We start from the raw sequence: 20,764 nt of genomic DNA, 5'->3' as shown, positions 1-20,764 counted from the left end.
CCTTTATTGTCAGAGAACAACATGTGTACAATGAGATTGGCTGAGCCTCCTTTTGTACACACCCACACCCACAACACAGTACAACTCACAGTGAAAGATAAAAAAATCGCTATCCTGCTAACAAACACCCAGGCTTGTTGCACCATGTGAACTTATTGCACATCGCGCTGGCCCTGCAAGTCCACGCATGCTTATTCAGATTCACATTCATAAGGCATCCACGTGGCATGTTAAGCATACCGCATTATCTTACCTCCCCGTTAGAGGTTGCTTCTCATCCAGAAAGTTAGGTTTCAGCTGCCCACCAAGCCTGAAAGGACTCTCACTTGGGATAAATTAAAATTTGAAAGCCTTATTTATGACTTCAGGCTTCCCTTAACTGGAACTGCTCTAAATTTTGATGAGACTCAAGTGAAAGAATTGATCCAATAGGGGTGTGTGTGAGAGACAGAGAGGGGGGGGAGGGGGGAAGAGAGGGTGGGAAACCCTCATCAAACCAACTTCTTTGCTTCCTGTGTGTGGTGAACAAAGCTGCTCTTTCCTTGTCATGCTCAAGAGTCTTAACCTTCCCATCCTTTGAACATGGCGGACCAAGGAGATAATGTATTTCTATTTTGGGGAAGAAAGTCGTAAATATGAGGCGTAGTCTGGGGCTTCGCTGTGCAGTGAGCAGTGTCAGATGGACGTGGACAAGCATCTTATCCTTTCTTTTGTGTCCTTTTGCTCAGGCTGTGGCTGTGCACCTTCACTCTGGCTGTGTCCCTGGGGGCAGTCCTTCTACTGCCCTTCTCCATCATCGGCAATGAAGTCTTGCTTTCCTTCCCTCAAAATTACTACATCCAGTGGTTGAACGGCTCCCTCATCCATGGTGAGCTCCCTGCAATGCTTCCTCTGTGGGCAGGGAGGAGGGGCATCTGTCTCTGTGGGGAAGCAGAAGGAATGAGCCGTGGTGGAGCAGTGGTTAGAGTGCTGCTTCTGGTGATCACCAGCTGCGTGCAGTTTGGCAGATCAAATCCCACCAGGCTCAAGGCTGACTCAGGCTTCCATCCTTCTGTGCTTGGTAAAATGAGGACCCAGACTGTTGGGGGCAATAGGCTGACCCTGTAAACCTCTTAGGGAGGGCTGTAAAGCACTGTGAAGTGGTATATAAGGCTAAGTGCTAAGGCCACGCCCCCTTCTTTCTCCATAATGGAGAAAACCTGACTAACAAGAGTGATTAGAATTCTTAGGCAAGTTGTAAAACCAACTCTTAGCAGATGATAGCACCAAATTGACCTTGGTTGATCAGATGGTCAAATCTAGTTGGTACCTGGATGGGAGACTAAGGATGGTAAGCTGGATTGGGACATCAGAAAAGCGTTTGGAGACATAAGGATGGAAAACCTCTTGTGTAATACTGCCAGACGCAGTCCTGAGAAGGCAGTTTAAATTCAAGGGAGTCATTCCCCTTAAAAAAAAAAGCAAAATTAGCACCAAAATCTGCTTTCCCTCTTCAGAGTTCTCTGTGTCTCCCAAATCCTAGCTTCTCTCTTTTGAAAATCCCACAATCACCAACATTTGTGTTGTAGAATCAAGACCCTTTAGGACCGTGTTGGCGTACCTATGGAATGCATGCTGCAAGCGACACACGGGGCCAGACCGCTTGGGAGGCGCGGCCTCATGACTTCTCTTCTGCGTTCCTGTAGCCGCACACGCGTCAGCCAGCTGGCCTTCGCGTGTGTAGGAGCGCCAAACCCCGGAAGAGCAGCATTCCATCGGGCATGTGTGCGGGCATCCAAACTTCCGGGTTTCCAGCATGCGCATGTGTGATGGCCAGCTGTTTGTCGAGCGCACACATGTGCCAGAAACAAGAGGTTTGGGTGCCAGTGCATGCATGTGCGATGAAACACTGCTTTTCTGGGTTTTGACACTCCCAAAAGTGGGAAGGACAGCGAGGCCGCACATTTCTCGCGGGATGGTTTTGCGTGCCATTTCCGGTACTCAGGTCGGCACCTGGTGACATAAAAGGTTAGCCTTCCCTGCTCTAGGATGAGTCCTCTCATTGTCTGGGATTGCTTCAGTCTGAAGGAAGCCACTTCAGAGCAGGGACTGCTTCGGGAAAGAACATTGGTACCAAGTATGTGTACCTTTCTGTAAAGGTGACTGGGATTTTCAGCTTTGAGGGGGCTGTCAGGTCCAGCTTGGAAAGGAAAAGGGTGTCCCACCAGAGTTGGGCCCCTGTGGATTATCCCAGGAATGGCCCAAATCAAGGAGGCTAGCAGGAGTCCCAACAGCAGGAGAGGCAGCAGGGATAGGCCTTTGAGGAGCTGGAGCAGAGGCGTAAGGGAATTTCTCTCCCTCTTTTCTGTTCCTAGGACTCTGGAATCTTGTCTTCCTCTTCTCCAACCTCTCCCTCGTCTTCCTCATGCCCTTTGCCTACTTCTTCACGGAGTCCGAAGGCTTTGCTGGATCAAAGAAGGTACCAACTGCCTTTTTTTATTTACTTTATTTACACACTCACACAAACAAACACATATACACGCACTTGAATTCCTAGACAAAATAAAATTTAAGTGGGGTATGAAAAGGGCAAGGAATAAAAGAAAAAATAATAATAGAATAAAAGTGACTTCCAACTTTCTTCAATGCAGTTACAAATACAAAAAAACCAACCTTTTGCTCTAAAATTTAATAGTGTTTAATAGTATTTCTATAATCATAAACAGTTTGAATCGTCAAATCCCCAAATTAAAAAATCACTGTTTCAGTTTCAAGCAATAAAGTCCAGTTTCTAGGTTCCACCTAGAAGCAAAATAGTGCCAGCTGCCTCTTGAAGACTTCATATCCTATTCCCAGTTCCGGAGTGGAAATAACTGTCCCCCTTTTCTGCTTCTGTCCAGGGGATCATGGCTCGGGTATATGAGACCTTTGTAGTCCTGCTGTTGCTAACCCTGTTGGTGCTGGGAATGGTCTGGGTCGCCTCTGCTATTTTGGACCAGGATGGGGCGAGCAGGGAAAGCCTCTATGGTGAGTTATTATGGTGTGGGGAGACTTTTTGCCCCGTACAGGGATATACCTTCCATTGCAAGGGGAGATTTGAGCCCCGGGTAGCAAGGAGCTGTGAAGAGGGCAGTTGAAGAGTGATACCCTTGAATCTACATTGGCAGGTACAGCACTAGTCTCTAGGTTGCCCAAACTTTAGCCAGCAAGCATAAATCATCTTATCCCTCAGCCGCTCATCGGTGGAGCTGAGTTGTGAAGGAATTGTTTGGTCCAATTTTTGTTGGTTTGGTCAGTTTGTTAGGCCAGTTTGGTCTAGCACAGTGATGGCGAATCTATGGCGCACGCGTGCCCGAAGTGGTGCTGTATGTGCAGCATCGCCTGTTCTGGGTTTCTGGCGTGCATGCACCTGCGATGTTCAGCTGGCCTTCGTGCATGCGGCAGTGCTGGAAACTGGAAGAGCTGGTCTTCTGGGGCGAGCATACGCACAGGCCAGCTGACTGTCCCACATGCATGTGCCCCAGAAACCCGGAAGACTAGCTGGCTGGCGTGCATGTGCGCACTGGAAACCGGAAGTTCATTTTCAGGGGGGCCTGTCCGCTCTGTGCAGCTCCTCTTCCCGGTTGCAGACAGATAAGCGTGCACCCTCCCTTTTTGGCACTTGGTGCCAAAAAAGTTTGCTATCACTGGTCTAGTTTTAGCTCTGTCTTAAGCATCGAAAATCGGCTGGGTGACTTTGGATCAGTAACACTCTCTCAGTCCAATCCACCTCACAGGGCTGTTGTTGTTGTGAAAATAGGAAGGACTATTGGGTATGTTTGCTGCCTTGGATTATTTATAAACAATAACGAAGGCAGCATACAAGTCAAATGAAACCAACAAACAAATTGGGTGCTTCCAACCCAAAGGTTCTCCATGAAAGACAAACCTCTCCAGCGAATAAGCAATAAGCTTCTAATAGCCTAGTGTCCCTTGGTCATGTCTCATGGAAACCAAGCAGGAAATGAAACACATGACTGGAAGCTCGGTCAGCTGCAGATTCAGAAGAACGAGTTCTGGCTAGCAGTGATGTTTGAGATGAGAACAACCCTTTGTATGATTTTTGGTGCATTGGAAATAATTTCTGGATTGACAGAAAAGGACCTTTTTCTGTCTTTGCTCAATTCAGAAATGCTTTGAGAGCAAGAACCAGCGTGGTGTAGTGGGTTTAAGGAGTTTTGGTAGAACTCGAGGGAGCCAAGATTCTAGTCCCCCCTCGGCCACAAAGACTCAGTGGATGAGTTACTTTGGGCCTGTCATTCTTTCTCAGCCCAATCTACCTCACAGGATTGTTGTGGGGGGAAATAGGAGGAGGGAAAGCCCAGAGCCGTGGTGGTGCAGTGGTTAGAATGCAGTATCACAGGCTAACTCACTGTTCACTCCAGCAGTTCGATTCTCACCAGGCTCAAGGTTGACTGAGCCTTCCATCCTTCCGAGGTGGGTAAAATGAAGACCCAGATTATTGGGGGCAATAGGCTGACTCTGTAAACCACTTACAGAGAGGTGTAAAGCACTGCGAAGCGGTATATAAGTCTATTGCTATTGCTATGTGCTACCTTCAGCTCCTGAGTAAAATCTAGATCTTAGAAGTAATAACTTGGGGCAAATGTGATCAGATGGCCCTTGTTCAGTAGTTTGGTTCCTGCTTTCTGATAGTCTCTTATTTTGTATTCAGTAGGATCTGCAGCTCAGTCCTGGGCAATCTAGGAGCCGTCAGAGATGGCTGAATTCAGTTCCCAGCTTCCCCTTGTTCTTGGCTCTGATGATTGGGGAATGTTGGGGTTTGAAGTTCAGCAACATCCTTGATATTTCCTAGATAGACCTAGAGGTCCATGTTTCTTTTCTCCTGGGCTGTAACCTGACTATTGTTTTTTTTCTCCCACAGATCTCTGGGAATACTACCTTCCCTACCTCTACTCCTGCATCTCCTTGTTTGGTGTCCTCCTGCTCCTGTGTAAGTTTTCACTTCTGTCTGCTGCTTCAGTGTTTGGGACCCAGAAGGAGTGTTCTTATCACCTGCTGCCTTGTTATTTGAATTGTTAATACTGGTAATAGACAGTGTCTGTTGTAGATATGGTCTGTTACAGAAGTATTACGGTTTCCTAGAGCTGATCAGTTGAGACCCAGCACAGCAACATTTTCTAACTTCTTAGGGACTACAACTCCCAGAATTCCTAGCCAGCAGAGTCATTACCTGATAGGTCAGAACCCCAACATTCATCCATGTTAGCTCAGAATTCTGAGGGTTGCAGTTCTAAAGCATTTGGAAAGACTTGGGGAATGTGGCTCCCATCATCTAACCATTTGAAAGAAAAAGTGCCTCTTTGAATAATGCAATAGGGAAATGGTAGATAATGGGGATGTGAAGGTAATAACTTGGAAGAGCCCAAACTCAAGTAATCTGTTGCCCTGTAGAAAGAGGTGACTTGGGTTCGTTTTTTTATTTTTAACCTGCTGGATTCCTAGAATGGCAACTGTTTTCCACAACTGCTCTGTGCTGGACAAATGATGGCATTTGGCATGATAAAACAGCAAAGCAAGCAGAGAGGTCTGTTTTCCTGGCAGAACCTATCCACTTTCCTAGATTGTGGAGAACAGTGCCACCTTCTGGCAAGAGATGATCATCAGGGAGTTATTTGCTGGGGCTAATCGCAATTTTTCTCTCTCCAATTCTTTACAGTGTGTACACCCTTCGGTCTGTCACGGATGTTCACTGTCACAGGGACACTGTTGGTCAAGCCCAGGGTGAGTTAGCTTCAGCCTTTCTAGCGTCAGTTCCAAAAAAAGGGCTAGGGCTAATTATCATCATTTATGATACCAAATCAAGCAGTAGGGATGGTCTCCTTTCTAGCTAACTATGATCAAACCGTTATTCGGGAAGAAAGTGAAACAACCAGGGCCAGAGGTAAGAGATTCAAGGAGAGGTGGAAACACATCAGGACTGCAAAATCAATTCCTTCGTTTCTTCCTTCCTTCCCTCCCTCCCTCTTTCTCTCAAATCTAGTTCATTGGGTATTATGATTTGCATTACATAACTTGTTGCCCAAAACTGTTTTGACTGGTAGAATGAAATAAAGGCACCATTCTTCCACCTGAAAAATCCATTGCAATTATTCCTCCTGTTGTTGTTCCTCCTCCTAAACTGCTTTAAGCAACATGCTATTGTTGCTGATGTTAAAACACTTGGCAGATTAAAAATCCCTGCCATTATTGCCAATCCCACAGGTCTATATGTTAAACCAGTTCTTAATCACCTACTCTGCATCTTTACTTAGTTGATTGGGAAAGAGAAAAGGCATCAGCTGTAGAAATACATTTTTTTCTGGAATGGTCAAAGCAAACAGCTTTATTCCCAGTAGGGAGCTGAGTATATTTTTCCTGCCTTTTCAGCTCCTGGAGGATTTAGATGAGCAACTGAGCTGCACGGGATTTGAGGAAGCTGCCATTTCTCGCAAGATCAACTCTGGTAGGTGCCCATTTAAGGCTGGATAGAGCTGAGGCTTGGGAATTCTTGTGCTTGGATTTAGCAGACAGCTGAAATGACAATCCGTTCATCTATTTTCTATCCCATTGCAATCTGTATTGGACTCTCAGTGGTGTACAGCACCACAGACCAACTAAATTATAAAGACCTCTACAACAAATATTAGTTCTATATAAAATCCATTCAGAAATGACAGAGCTGACATACAGCAATCATCATGGCTGCCTACATACAGCAGTCTACAAGGGATCTCCAGAGGAGATCCATTTTTAACATGTTTTGAAAGGACAATTATAGGTAATTCTCACTTAATAATAAGCAATGCAGTCGTAAAGCATCGTATCGCGTGACCATGCCAACTTATGGTGGATGTTGCAGCGGTCCCACTTGCTATTGCTGGATGACTCCCGTATGGCTGCAGCATTCTGTAGTCACATGATTGCTATTTGCCATCTCCTGATGGGTTCCCCATTGCCTTTGCTTGTCAGAGGCCACCTGGAAGGTTGCAAGTGGCAATCACATGACTGAAGGATGCTGTGACTGTTGTAATTGTGAGGGATTGCCATGCATCCAAATTATGACCATGTGACAGCTGCAATGACGAGGACCCATTGTACACCCGCCACATTCACCTCCAATGTAACTTCGAACAGATAACGAGCGAGGAGTCATTCAATAAGGGTTACCTATATAGAGGACTGTACCCTGGTGTCACGACAAGGAGTTTGCTGCATGTGGGCATTGAGGCTGATCCAGGTTCTATCTTTTTACTCTCTTTTTGTTGTTGTTGTTCAGGGAAAACCTCCTGCTGGCTCAATTTTGATATGGAAATGTTGAGACAACAATACCTAGCCATTCATGCACACAGGATAACACTGGGTAAGAATAAAATGTACAGTGGAAGGAAGCTGGTTGCTCCTGCTCTTTCGTCCGTGGAGATAACTCTGTTGCCCCTCTGTTTATCAAAACAGTCCTATTTCCTATCCCTTGTGTTCTGTCTGGTATTGCACCAAGCACTTTTTTTTTTAAATTATGGATAGATCGAACATTTATGCAATGCTAGCCTGGGAGTACTCAGATTAATTCCCCTCCTGCCATATAAATGGCATACTAAGATTTTCCCAGATGCATTCACATTCTCTATTACGTATGCCTTTCAGAGGTTGGTTCGGACTGGTTCGGCTGAACCGATAGTGGTTTGCTGGCCTGGGTCGCCAGAACCGGCAGCGGCAGTGACCCAGGCCTGCCATGCCTGCGAACCAGTTCCCCAGTTGGTGCGGCATGTTTTTTTTCCATTTTCAAATGTTCTGCGCATGTGTGGACCAATTTATGGGCAACTGCACGTGCGTGTAGCACACGTCTGGCGTGTGCATGAGCAAAGTGAGTGCATGCATGCAAAATTGCGCGCACCGAACTGGCAGCAACCCACCCCTGATGCCTTTCCATGCTTTTTCAGAAACCTGCCAGGACTTGGGTTTAAGAATTTATGATGGCACAGCAGGGAAGCTGCTTCACTCTTGATAGCTATTCTAAATCTGCTTATGCTTCATTTAGAACTAGAGCAGGAAATGGATGCCTTCCAGGTGCTTAGGCCATAACCTTGGTAATCTACAATCTGTTGGGATCTGTATTAAAATTATGGAGGGGAACAGGGGAACTTGTCTTCATCTTCTAAACTTGAGATGGAGCCACAGGAGACAAGATGGCTCCAACCTAAGAACTAACACCACAAAGATGCCGAGTCCTTATCTTTTGGAGAAATACTTGAGAGAACCACAACAAAATTGAATATGCAGTGCCTGGGATTGAGGCCTATAATTTTGAACAGTGTTTTAGCTTTTGATCACTTCCTTCTGGGCCTTTCAGGCTTCTCTCCCCGTGATCCACAAGAGATTGGGGGGGATGAGTAAAACCCATGTTAGTATTGGCTCCTTTTCTTTATTAAGTTTGATTTTATTGGAGGCAAACATCTTACTGGAGGTCAATGGACCTCGCTCTATTGCAGTGAGGTTGTTCTCCTTAGGAGGGAAGAGAGCTTAAATGAAGTTATCTTGGAAATGAGAATTGCCTCAAGAGACCATGGAAAATTGTCATCCTTCATCTATATATATAAAAACGCGTGAGTGTGTGTGTGTACCAGCATAACTCTGGAATGCCTCGAGCAATTTCAACGAAACCTGGTACACAGATGACTTAGTCTCTGAAAAATAAACACTGTGGGGTAAGGCACCCCGAAAACCCCTCGGGGTGATGTTTTGTTAAGATAGAGCCTGTTGTGCCTTCAAATGGATTCTACTGTACTGCCATAAAATGGCTTCTACAGTGAAGTTGTCATGGTAATGGCTTCACAGTACTCCACAAGGGGCTCTCTCTTGTAATGGGAAAAATCCAACATTAGAAATTATGTTTGGTCCGGACATTTCCCCCCTATAAATAAATTCCTGAGCAACGCCAAGTTATCGGCTAGTCCAATATAACTTCTGTGTATTATAACTGTGCATTTCCCCCCTCCTTTTTTGGCAGAAACCCGCCGCAAAGCTTCCGGTTGGCAAAGGAACCTGGGCTATCCATTGGCTATGCTGTCTCTGCTGTCATTGACGGTAAATTCTGGGGCTGAAATTAATTGTAAATTTCTATTTTGGTCTATATCAGTCTTTAGCAGTATTTTATCAACAGCATGCGGCCATCCAAATAACACTTGACAGTAATTCCTATTGTTCATCAGAAGGGCCACGTACCCTGTCCCTCATACAGATCGGCCTCTCCAACTTTTCTGCATTCCCGTTTTTGGGAATTTCACTTCCCCATTTCCAGCCTTTAGATTTGCCATATCAACCTCCTGAAGTCAGGAAAATGGTCTGAAAATGATCCCTAAAAGTTTGTTTTTAAATATATACTTTGAACTTTATTTACATCTATTCTATATGCCGAAGAACACAGTGTATTGTTAAACTGTGAAGTAGCAAAAAGAGATACATGTATATGTAGCTTAATACAGTTGTTTCTCAACCTCAGCAACTTTTAAGACATGTGGACTTCAGCTCCCAGAATGCCTTCTAACTGAGGCATTCTGGGAGTTGAAATCCATGGGTCTTAAATTTGCTGAGGTTAAGTAATTGCTGTAATAGAACAAGTTATGCAGTATTATAGGTAATCCCGGCCTGAATGGAGTAGCCACTAGGGGGCAGCAAAGAGTTTCTCCAGAGAAAGTTATTGAAGACTTTAGAATTGTTTTCTTTATATATAAAAATGGCTCTCTGTGTGCGTGTGCGCGCATGCGTATGTTCCAGCATAACTCTGGAACGCCTCGAGCAATTTCAACCAAACTTGGTACACAGATGGCTACTTACTCTCTGGAAACAAATACTGTGAGGCTAAGACAGCCCTAACACCCCTTGGGGGTTGTGTTCTGTTGCGATACGGCCTGTTGTGCCTTCAAATGGCTTCTAATGTACTGCCGCAAAACAGCTTCTACTGTACAGCTCTTTAAGGTGAAGCTCAGGATACAGCATGGAAACCTCTTATCTCTTACCTTTCATCTAATACTCAGGTGTTTACATGGTATTTTCTAGGGCATCTCTGTTCTGGTTGTTTGCTTCCATGTTCTCGAGCTGCTGTTGGATGATGCTGCAATGCCTCGAGGAATCCAGGTGAGGGCGGCAAAAGGTACCTGATGATACCTCCTTGGTGCTTTTCTACTTTTCTTGTGCCTGGTTTTCTTTGGCAGTTTGATGAATGACTCTATCAGATGTCCTTATGGATCATTCAGATGGTACACAATTGCTTTAAGTTGGGGCAAAGTCCCTATTTCAGGAATCCAGCGTCTATCCTCCTTTCCCTAGGGGAGAGCTGGTATCCTATAAGCCACGGATGGGCAATTACGTTTCCTAAGGAACCATATAAGATACTGGGATTCTTGTGGAGGGCCAAAGCAATAGGCTGTGAAGGTGCATAAGTATGCATAGAGACACATGTAAATTGAAAAAAAATAGCAGTTGCCTTCAAAATCAAAGCAATCGCTGCAAGCTGGACAGCCAAAGGGCCAGATATGGCCCAGGGACCATTAAATGCTCTAGTCCAGGGGTCTCCAACCTTGGCAACTTTAAGAGGAACTCTGGGAGTTGAAGTCCATAAGTCTTAAAGTTGCCAAGGTTGGAGACCCCTGCTCTAGTCTGCTATAAGCTTTTGTCCCAGGAGTGTAGTTTGCCCCAGAGAACAAAAGTTATATTCTACTATTATACATAGTGCATGGAGTAGGCAGGTTTCCTTGAGAATGAAACTCAGCTGCCTATGCCTTTTACCTCCTTTCCTTTCTGCATCTCCTTATTTTGTTTTAGAGCTCCCCAATCCTCCAGAACAGAGGCAGAGAGTTTCTATAGAGAACTCCAGGGGGAGATGGTCATTGACTTCCCTTTGTCCATTTGAAAGAAGCTTCTCCTTCCCATGGGAGAGGCTACTGGGAGGCGAGCCATATATTCTGTTTCTTCTGATGATGGGAAAATGCAAAGAGCTAAGCAGGGACTTTAAGCTCGTCAACCAACTTTAAAACCCAACTTTTATGACAGTAAGGAATAGCAGGGCATTTATAGAAAAGGATTCCCCCAGCAAGAATTTGGTTTGGGCTGCAGCACTGAGCTTTTGATGTGCAGAAAAGCATAGATTTTTGTCGTGTTTCCCTCCCCAACGTAACCTAATTCCTTTTCTCGTTCTGCAGGATGCACCACTTGGAAAAGTTTCTTTCTCTGTCTTTGGCTCTTTTGGAGCAGCCATGCAGGTCATTCTGATATTGTATCCTTACTGGAATCTCCTTTGTTGCTCTTGGTGTAGTTAATGCTGTTCATGTTTAGTAAGAAAACACTCAGTTTTTTCTATTGGTCTGTTTCACATTTTTCCCCCCTTTGTTGGATCCTCTCGTGATTAATAACCTGTTCTGGTTTTCTTTCATCCTGTCTCTGTTATTGTAACTACTGAGAGGCTTCTCTTCCATAGTCTGCTACCTTTCTGACGCCATCCAAGGGGGCATCTCCATGAACCCACCACTGTCATTTGCAAAGATTTTTTTCCTTTTTTACTCTCCTGAATTTTCCTTCCTTCCAGCTTCCATTTTACTATAATGTTGCATAATCTGTGTATAATATGGGTAGTTGTGTTCTTTTTTTTCTCAAAAGATCCCTAACATAAAATTTAATAGAAGAGAAGAGAAATTTTTATTGTCCAAGTGTGATTGGACACACAAGGGATTTGTCTTTGATGCATATGCTCTTAGTGTACATAAAAAGACAATGTACGTTCGTCAAGAATCATAAGGTACCACACTTTATGATAGTCATAGGGTACAAATAAGCAATCAGGAAACAATATCCATATAAATCGTAAGGATACAAGCAACAAAATTACAGTCCTGCAGTCATAAGTGGGAGAAGATGAGTGATAGGAACGATGAGAAGAAGAATAGTAATAGTAATGCAGACTTAGTGAATAATTGATTGATTTACATAAGCTGAAGATTGTTCTGTTCTTCCTTAACGTTTCTCAGTTATTTAATGATCTCCTCTGTTGTGGGATTCTATAGCTCCCCATTTTTCATTAAACTGCTGCCTGAACAACACAACACAGCCATGACTAAGGTAGGCCTTTGTCCTATAACATTTTATTATTACATACTTTCACTAGTAAAACCTCCAAACCATTAGTTGAAATGTTGTCCATGGAATGCTAGAAACACAGCAAAAAGGAACAATCTTTTTAGCAGTTACAATATTTGAATAGATCAGGGGTGTCACCCTTGGCAACTTTTAAGACCTGTGGATTTCAACCCCCAGAATTCCCCAACCAGCCATGCTGAAGTTGAAGTCCACGGGTCTTTTATTTTTTAATTAATCATATAAAATACAAAGTAAAACAGTAGGAAAAAATAGGGAAGGGAAAAGGAGAAAGAAAAGTGTAGGGAAAAGAAAGAAAAGGGAAGTCCACAAGTCTTAAAATTGCCAAGGTTGGACAGATGGAATAGATGGTTCCAGAAATGCTGGTTTACAGAATTGTAATAGTTAGAGAGCTTTGAATTTTGAAGCAAGGTGGTGGGACAATCTCTGGTAGAGAATGGCATGTGGAGTTGCAAAGAGACCTAGTTGAGAAATGGGATGAGTGAATTTTAGCAAAGACAGAGAAAGGGCTTCTAGTTTGAGAGAGGAAACCTTGTGTTTATTGCCTTATAATAATCTCTGTTCAAAAGCCAGTTATGCATCCGCATTGTTTGAAAGACAGTTTCCTGACTTTCCATGGGTCTGCTAGCTGTGCTTTAGAAATACTGAGATTGACTGAAATAGGGGGTATCAGCCCCCTTCCCCCATCTTCGTAATTCTAAGGGTGAGAAGAGAAACTGGAGACAAAGAGTTGAGCCTCCCTCTTACAGTCTTCCCCAACTCTTTTAAATGTACCCAAATCCCAATTTGGGAATATTGTCACAGGGTAACAGATATGAGTGATTTGCCTTCCAGAGATTTCCTGCTCCCCTTCTGAGTTTTTAAATCTCCAAAGAATTCCAAAACCAAGCCTGAAAAACAGCCTTTGGGAGGAAATTTGTCACTGAATCTGGCAGCACAATCTCCCAGGGAACTGGCTCTGGTTTGCCCCAGTTTTGGATTAGGAGGAAATCTCCATGCATCACATGTAGCTATTTGACAGACCAGATATTGCTAGTGTTCAGCAGTCAAATGGGCCTGCCTGCCTTTTGGAGCAGAAGTAATATAGAGAGATGCTCTTTGCCAAAGACTTGGTCTCTGGATCTCCTCATGCAAGGTGAAGGATGTGTAAGATGCTGAAGACTCTCCAATTGTGGAGAGATCAGTTGCAGTCTCTTCTGTCCTTTGGAGGGAACAAACTGAACCTGGTAAAGATAATTATGGATAAAGGAACAATTAGAGCTGGTTTGGTCTAGTGGTTAATGCATCAGACTAGAAAGTGGAAGATGGCGAGTTCTATTCTGACTCAGGCTTCCTTAAAAAGCAAGAAGCAGAGTCTCGGTTCCCTTTTATTTACACAACTGTGAATTCCTTTCATTCACAGTCCACAAGGCTTAGCAAACAGTCTTTCAGAGGAATGTTTATCAACACGAACCTTATCTCATTTGGCGAGATGCCAAATAAGTAGATTTCAAGCACAAAACTTGGCATAGAGTCTCTTATAGTCACAAACAGAACTTTCCACTCTGGCAACGACCGAATGAACAAATTGTTTCCTGCAAAAGCCCACTCCCCGTTCGCTCCTCTTTTGTTTCCTCTGGGAGGGGCCAATCACCTCCAAGTTGTGGTTTTACTCCTAAGTTGACGCTGTTTTTTTAGTTGTTATTGTCTTCTGGCAGCTCTGCACATGCGCACACTGGGAACAGGTTTCAGCTGTTCCTCTGCCTCACTGCTGTCTAGCTCTGCCTCCAACTCAGACCCCTCGTCTGAGCTTTCCTCAGGCCCCAGGATTGTCCCATGTTCCTCCCCAACCACCTCACTATCCAACTCCGCTGCCAGCTCTGCTGGCCACTGGTGGGCCACAACAAGTTCTAGTTCCACCTTTGACATGAAAACTCGGCCTGCCACTCTTTCTCAGTCAAAGTCACCTTACAGGATTATTGTAATGTAGAAAAGAGGAGGAGGAAGGGGTATTAGGTATGTTTGCTGATGTGAGTTACTTGTTAAAAAATAAAAGTGGGATACATAAGTAAATAAGTAAATTCTTGTGTATGATTGAATGTGTGAGATGAAGGTAGCCAGTGGCAAGTATGCACATCATTGTTTTCAATTGTATTTCCTGGCAGATCATTGGGAACTGCGTCTCCCTCTTAGTGTTGAGTTCTGCACTCCCTGTGTTGTCTCGTACGTTGGGTGAGTCTTGTTCTTTCTTATCTGCACAGTTATCTATTCTGTAGCTTCCTGGATCTACCTATCAGGTTGATCAGTCAAATAAATGTGTAGCCTCATTGTAAAAACTGGAGCTATAGTAATGATGAAAAGACTTGCCCAGATGAAACCTAAATAATGTGGTAAATAAAAAAAAGGTTAATCTAATTATCCTGTTTCTGCCAGTAGATCTTCCGAAAAGGTACAAGAAATGGTAGAGCACTAAAATTCCCTTCGAAAGCTTTTTTAAATTTTTGGCGCCAAATGGGATATATAGATACATATACATATGTGTGTATGTACATACACACACACATACACACACACCACACACACACTCTTTAATGGAAGCAAAACTTGTGAAGGTGCTCAATTCTGCCCCAGATTTGAAATGTCATGGTAGTTGATCTGATCCTCCTACAAGAGCCAAGATTGGGATTGGAAGACAGGTATATTTCTGGTCCCTGGTTGTCAGCCTCTTTCCTTCTCCTCTTTGTTTCAGGGATTACAAGATTTGACTTGCTAGGAGACTTCGGGAGATTTAACTGGCTGGGAAACTTCTACATTGTTTTCCTCTATAATATGCTCTTTGCCGGACTCACAACTCTTTGCTTGGTGAAGAAGTTCACCTGGGCTGTGCAGGCAGAACTCATCAGGGCAGTTGGTAAGTATGTCTGGGTGTCTTCTGAGAATGAGGAGGGGAAGACAACTGGGGGCCTGATCAACCTGGAAAGGAATGTCTCTTGCGTAGCCTAGGACTGGAAGCCTCTTCTTTTCGGATGGCCAGTAGCTTGTTCACACATGGCGTTGAATTATGATATCTTTTTTTAAAAACTTAGTGTCTTGTGTGATCCCTGTCAATTGTTATTTATTCAGAAAGCTAGGGCTAAGCCAGTTGGGCTTAGTATATAGGTGTATACATATGAGCGTGCCAAGCTTTTGAGTTTGGGAAAGGCTTGGAACTTCTGTTAAGTTGGCCTGCTTTCCATTAAGAAGAGCTTTCTGCCTTGATTGCATGCTGGCTTGGTTTTTTTTTTTTTTAATTTGTGTTTTTTTGTTGTGCTAAACTTGTTGGCCTCTCTTATACCACTTTTGGCAAGTGGCTTGCAACAAATAACAAAATTGTTGTGTCGCGCTGGCTTTCTTCTTGCCTAAATAGCCAAGGACGAGACTGCAGGCTTGACTTGATCAACTACTTTTCTTTTCTCTTCTCTAGGCCTCCACAAGCTGCCTCTGCCTGTGACCCGGTCTTACCAACCGAACAAGCTCAGCTAAAATACGAGTTGTGCCTGGATTGAGCTTGGCATTGACTGTGGATAGACCTTTCTGACTTTGTGCTCGTGTTCTGAGCCAATCAGTGAAGGGTGAGGAGGTCAGGAACTTCCTTGTTCTGATCCTTGTTTTGACTGACATCCTGACAGGACTGTGAAATGAAGAAGCCGCGTCCTTCAGTCGCATGGCCTCTTGTTCCTGCCTCACGGAAGCCTGAGAAAGGACAGGTTTCAATACAAAAAAAGGCCTTTGAGACTTTTATTAAGGTGCTTTTCTGGCAAGAGCAAGAGAACGTGCAGTTCGTTAAAAAGAAAAAACAATCAAAGGCATCAGAAGTAGGTTATGAAGAGGACAAAGGACTGAGACCAATAAATAAAATGAGCTGCTGGACTAATTTCTAGGGGGCAAGGTGAAGTTTCAGCCTGCTGGAGATGGAGCTTGTGTCCCTCATCATGTTAAGAGATGTTGCCGTTCTCTGTTATTGGGGGCTTTTGCCCTTCCCTTTTGTTTACATGTGTCTTAAAATCCATACCTACCCTGGCCTCCTTTCTCTCACAAAATCCGGTGGTCCAAAGAGGCCAGGTTCTGAGTCATTTTTTTTTTAAACTCAGTTTCGTACCTCACTCAAGTGCAATATGAGTTGGCACTATTGGACCACGTATTCCATTCAGCAGCCAACTTTGTATGTTTGCGTGAATGCGTGTGAAGGAGGATTGTTTGAGTTTTGAGCGTGTGTGTCATTCAGAATGACTACTGTAATGCGTTATGCTTTGCTCTTTCATAGCAATAGGTTTCCACATAGGATCCAATCAGTTTTTCCTTGATGAATTTTTTTTCAGTTTAGCCCAGCCAGGAAAGAACCATGGCTATACCAGTATGGGGCAGCCAATCTTCTGAATCCGAAGCTCAAACTTCAAGAATATTCATACAGCCTGTCTGTCTTCTTCTCATTCATGTCTGCTTTGGAGTAGTAAATGCCTCACTGGATGGACTTCATAAACACTTTGCCTAATTTTCCCACTCAGATTTTTGGAAGGGCCTCCCAGAAGTATTGTCCAGTTTCCTAACAGGCCAATTAATTCCCATTATTGGTAAATATTGGATGCTTTAGGCATATATGGTTATTTATGCAATATGGTAGAGAAAACTATATTTTTTCCTCCCCCAACTATTCATAATTGTTTAAGGTCTTTTTTTATTATTAATGTTGGGGCCATGGAAAGCCACCCCTGCTCCAGAAATTTTTGGCTTTTGTGTGTGTGTGATTGGCATTCTAGCCTCATGCCTGTATCTACTGTGAATGCTTCCACTGGAAGTCTCTCAGGCCTTGAATGCTGGACCAGATATAAGCTTTCATTGAAATAAAATAAAGCTTAATCCTTTTGTGGCGAAAAACTGTAAGCAGGTTGGCTACAAATGGGAAGGCGGCCATCAGATGGGCCAGCATTGAACACAGAAGGGTCATTTATCATCATGTGGGCTATCTGAGTTGCAAGCATACTTTTTTCCCAGCATCAAAGCTCCTGTTGTAGATAGGTAGGGGTTAGCAAGCATCACAGCTGCCTTGTCTATCGTTGCAGCATATCCCTTTGTGCATAACTGAGAGGGCTGAAGATTACATTGTGATGACAATGAGCCACTTGTCTCCATAGATGTTAAAGCTGGAGCTGAAAAAAGTTCACTGCTTCAAATTCTGCATTCTCCACAGATCCACCTTTAACCTTGCTCAAAGAGATACAGTACCTTCAGATAGGGGGTACTGCATATCCCAGAATTTTCAATCCACATATTCAAAAGCTCTGCAGGCTATAAATTCCAGGACCTGCAGTCACAATCAGCCAGAGGATCCCCGGTTGAATTAAAGGTGGCCTAAATTTGGATAGGAAAAAACTGCGTTAAACTATCTGTTGCAGGAAAATACTATTATACTATAATGTTAAACTTCAGCTCAGACAAGACCAACTGTCTTGTTATGTAGTGAATGTCTGGTCTTATTATATGGTACACCTAGCTGTGTAAGCAATAAATTGTTTTTTTTTTTTTTTTACAAAATTCTCTAGATGTTTCCTTTATATTGTGGAAGTTGGAGAAAGATAATATTCTGCTACCTCAGTAGGTAATACAAATAATAGGTTTCTATATATCTGCTGAACTTTGTAAATGAAAAAACCTAGGGATAGAGGTCATATTTTGCTCTGGCTATGATTTTTTGTTTCAACCATTATTAGCTAGGCTCATAATAAATCATGGCTAGGTTTGTAAATCACTGTTTCAGCTACTCCAAACTTTTACATGGTTTGATATACGTAGATGTGAAACATTTCTGTACTTGGTTGCTCTGCCAATCAAATTAAGTCAAAGCTGTTTTCAATTGAGCTACATAATGCAAATCTGGACTTTTGTGTGTGTTGCAAAATGGGAATTTTAATATTTTGGGAATGGAGGAAACATTTTGTTTTTGAAACAACTATGCTTGTTTCAATCATGCTTGGCCATAATGGGATGACAATGTTTTAGCGCATATGATTTGTCAACTGTGTTTCACAATCTAGTGTTAGGAACCAGCTCACCGTGGAGATTTATGCAATCAATTTGGTGCAATATATGAATTGAATCATGTCAAAAAAGAAAACTGGGTTAATGAAAGGACTTGAAAGGAAAAGCCCAACCTGGTGGTCCTAAGTAGTTGAATCAGAATTACAGCTATAATTCCAGGCCTACTCTTCCAGTACAGATCGAATTTTTCTCTAGGCTCCAAATAACACATCCACAGCCTATCAAATTTGAAATTAGAAAGAAGGGAGGAGGTAAGACTAAAAAAATACGTTAGGAGAATGCTAATTAGGTGGCCTTTCTTAAGAAGCTTCAGGAGAGTGGATGACGGCCTTTTGTGATGGAAAAGACAGGAAGACAGAACCCAGGATTTAAGCTCACATTTTGTATGCATGTACGTAGTGGCTCAGTGGCTAAGATGCTGAGCTTATCTATCAGAAAGTTTGGCAGTTCGCCGGTTTGAATCCCTAGCACCACGTAACTTGAGTGAGCCCCCATTACTTGTCCTAGCTTCTGCCAACCTAGCAATTCAAAAGCATGTAAAAATGCAAGTAGAATAAATAGGAACCGCCTTTGGTGGGAACGTAGCAGTGTTCTGTGCACCTTCAAGATTTAGTCATGCCAGCCACATGACCACAGAGACGTCTTCGGACAGCGCTGGCTCTTCGGCTTTGAAACGGAGATGAGTACCACGCCCTAGAGTTGGGAACAACTAGCACATATGTGCAAGGGGAACCTTTATCTTATGTTTATATCTTTCCAGTTTGGGCACTCGGTGATGAAAAGGTTCGCCATCACCAGTGCAGAGCAATTTTACATACGCTTGGGGCAATGGTGGGTTTCAAATTTTTTTAGAACCTCTTCTGTAGGTGTGGCCTGCTTTGTGGTAGTGGCTTGCCAGCCATGTGACTGTGTGGGAGTGGCTTGCCAGCAATGTGACAGTGGGAGTGGCTTGGTAGTCATGTGATGGTGGGCGTGGCCAACTTATAAAATGTGAAACTCACTTAACGCTCTTGCTTAGCAACTAAAATGTTGGCTCAGAAACCGGCATTTGAAGCACACAACTCTTTAAGCTGTCAAGGTACAAGACCCTTGCACCCCTAACCCTTTAGAAACACCCCCCCCCAGGGGTGTTCAAACTTGACAGCTTTAAGACTTGTGGACTCCCAGAATTCCTCCTCCAGTCATGTTGGCTCAGGAACTCTGGCAAATCTTAAAGCTGTCAAGTTACAAGACCCTTGCACCCCTAACCCTTTTGAAAAAAAAACCCAGGGGTGTTCAAACTTGACAACTTTTAAGACTTGTGGACTTCACTTCCAGAATTCCTCCTCTCGCTCTTCATCTTGATAATGTGTGGACGAGTGGTGGGAGGGAGTTGGAACCGGTTCTAAATGGCAGTGTAGATTTGTGGAACATCTTCTATAGAAGAGGTTAGAACTGGCAGGAACCGACCCCACCCCTGAAGCTTATAACCATTTGTTTAGCAACCAGAGCCTTGTGGTTGCTGTTTGCAATCTTCCTTGTTGGCTGTAGTTGTTTTTGGACCAACTACACTCCTGCATCATGCTTGGCCATAATGGAGTGATAACATTTTAGCTAATATGATTTGTCAACTGTGTTTCACAAGCAAAGTCAATGGGGGAAGCCAGATTTGCTTAACAACTGTTTGGTTCTCTTAACTCTAGTTGTTTGCTGACCTGTGGCAAAAAAAAATTGGGTGCAACTCACTTAACCATCTTGCTTAGCAGTGGAAATCCTGCTCCCACTTTTCATAAGTTGAGTACTACCTACCGTATTTTTTGGAGTATAAGATGCACCTTTTTCCCTCAAAAAAGAGGCTGAAAATCTGGGTGCATCTTATACACTGAATACAGCATTTTTTGCCTCCTGAAACCCCACCCCCTTCACCAAAATAGAGGTGCAGAGCCTCTAGGAAGCTTTCAAAGAGCTCCTGGGTGCTAGGGAGAGAAGAAATGAGCAAAAAATGGGCTGATTTTTGCTCACTTTTACGCCTCCCCCTCCAGGAGTACTCTACAAGCCTCCTAAAGGCTATACATGCCCTTTTTTTTTTAAAAAAAGGGGGGCATTTTTGCGAAAAACACAGGTTTTTTAGGTGGTCTGTAGAGTACAAAAACTTTTTTTTTTAAATTGCCTCTTCAAAATCTTGATGCATCTTATACTCTGAAAAATACGGTATATTCAAGCTGAGTCCTGGACGGTACCAAGTACAGGGGAAATTATTGCAGGCATCAGCCTTGACACCAGGCCCCCTTAATTCCATTCTGCTTCATCACCTCAGAAAGGGAAGGAAGCAATCATTATTGAGGCTCTTGTTATGAATGCCTTGCAGCAGTGGATCGGTGAGGAGGTACCAAAGGTCGACCTCCCTCCTTTCTCTGCAGGGACATACATAATTGAGGGTGAGGCCTTGGCAATAAAAATCCTTCCTTCCTCTGCCTCCCCCCCCCCCCCCCTTGAGTCTTGTAGCTGAGGAAAAATAAGTTCTGGAAACGATCCGGGTTTTTTGTTTGAATGGTTGAGTCAACCT

The 20,764-nt window shown here is 43.6% G+C and overlaps 1 protein-coding gene across 1 annotated transcript in view; it reads left to right on the top strand.

Moving 5' to 3' along the window:
- Positions 1–17,832, top strand: part of LMBR1L (limb development membrane protein 1 like) — a 42,999-nt gene extending 25,167 nt beyond the window's left edge. The window contains exons 4-17 of the mRNA XM_014063511.2: positions 729–868; positions 2,355–2,458; positions 2,880–3,006; positions 4,904–4,972; positions 5,699–5,763; positions 6,409–6,484; positions 7,298–7,381; positions 9,026–9,102; positions 10,075–10,152; positions 11,217–11,290; positions 12,039–12,129; positions 14,310–14,376; positions 14,894–15,055; positions 15,608–17,832. Coding sequence (XP_013918986.2) covers positions 729–868; positions 2,355–2,458; positions 2,880–3,006; positions 4,904–4,972; positions 5,699–5,763; positions 6,409–6,484; positions 7,298–7,381; positions 9,026–9,102; positions 10,075–10,152; positions 11,217–11,290; positions 12,039–12,129; positions 14,310–14,376; positions 14,894–15,055; positions 15,608–15,666 — 1,273 coding nt within the window. The 3' untranslated portion in view covers positions 15,667–17,832. The remainder of the gene's footprint in view (positions 1–728; positions 869–2,354; positions 2,459–2,879; positions 3,007–4,903; positions 4,973–5,698; positions 5,764–6,408; positions 6,485–7,297; positions 7,382–9,025; positions 9,103–10,074; positions 10,153–11,216; positions 11,291–12,038; positions 12,130–14,309; positions 14,377–14,893; positions 15,056–15,607) is intronic.
- The last annotated feature ends 2,932 nt before the right edge of the window (positions 17,833–20,764 follow it).

Source organism: Thamnophis sirtalis, unplaced genomic scaffold (genome assembly GCF_051295495.1).
Source record: "Thamnophis sirtalis isolate CommonGarterSnake01/CBP01778 unplaced genomic scaffold, rThaSir2_p1.2 scaffold_3, whole genome shotgun sequence".
Lineage (NCBI taxonomy): Eukaryota > Metazoa > Chordata > Lepidosauria > Squamata > Natricidae > Thamnophis > Thamnophis sirtalis.
Note: the sequence above shows the minus strand (reverse complement) of the source record. Positions and strands in the feature narration are given on the sequence as shown.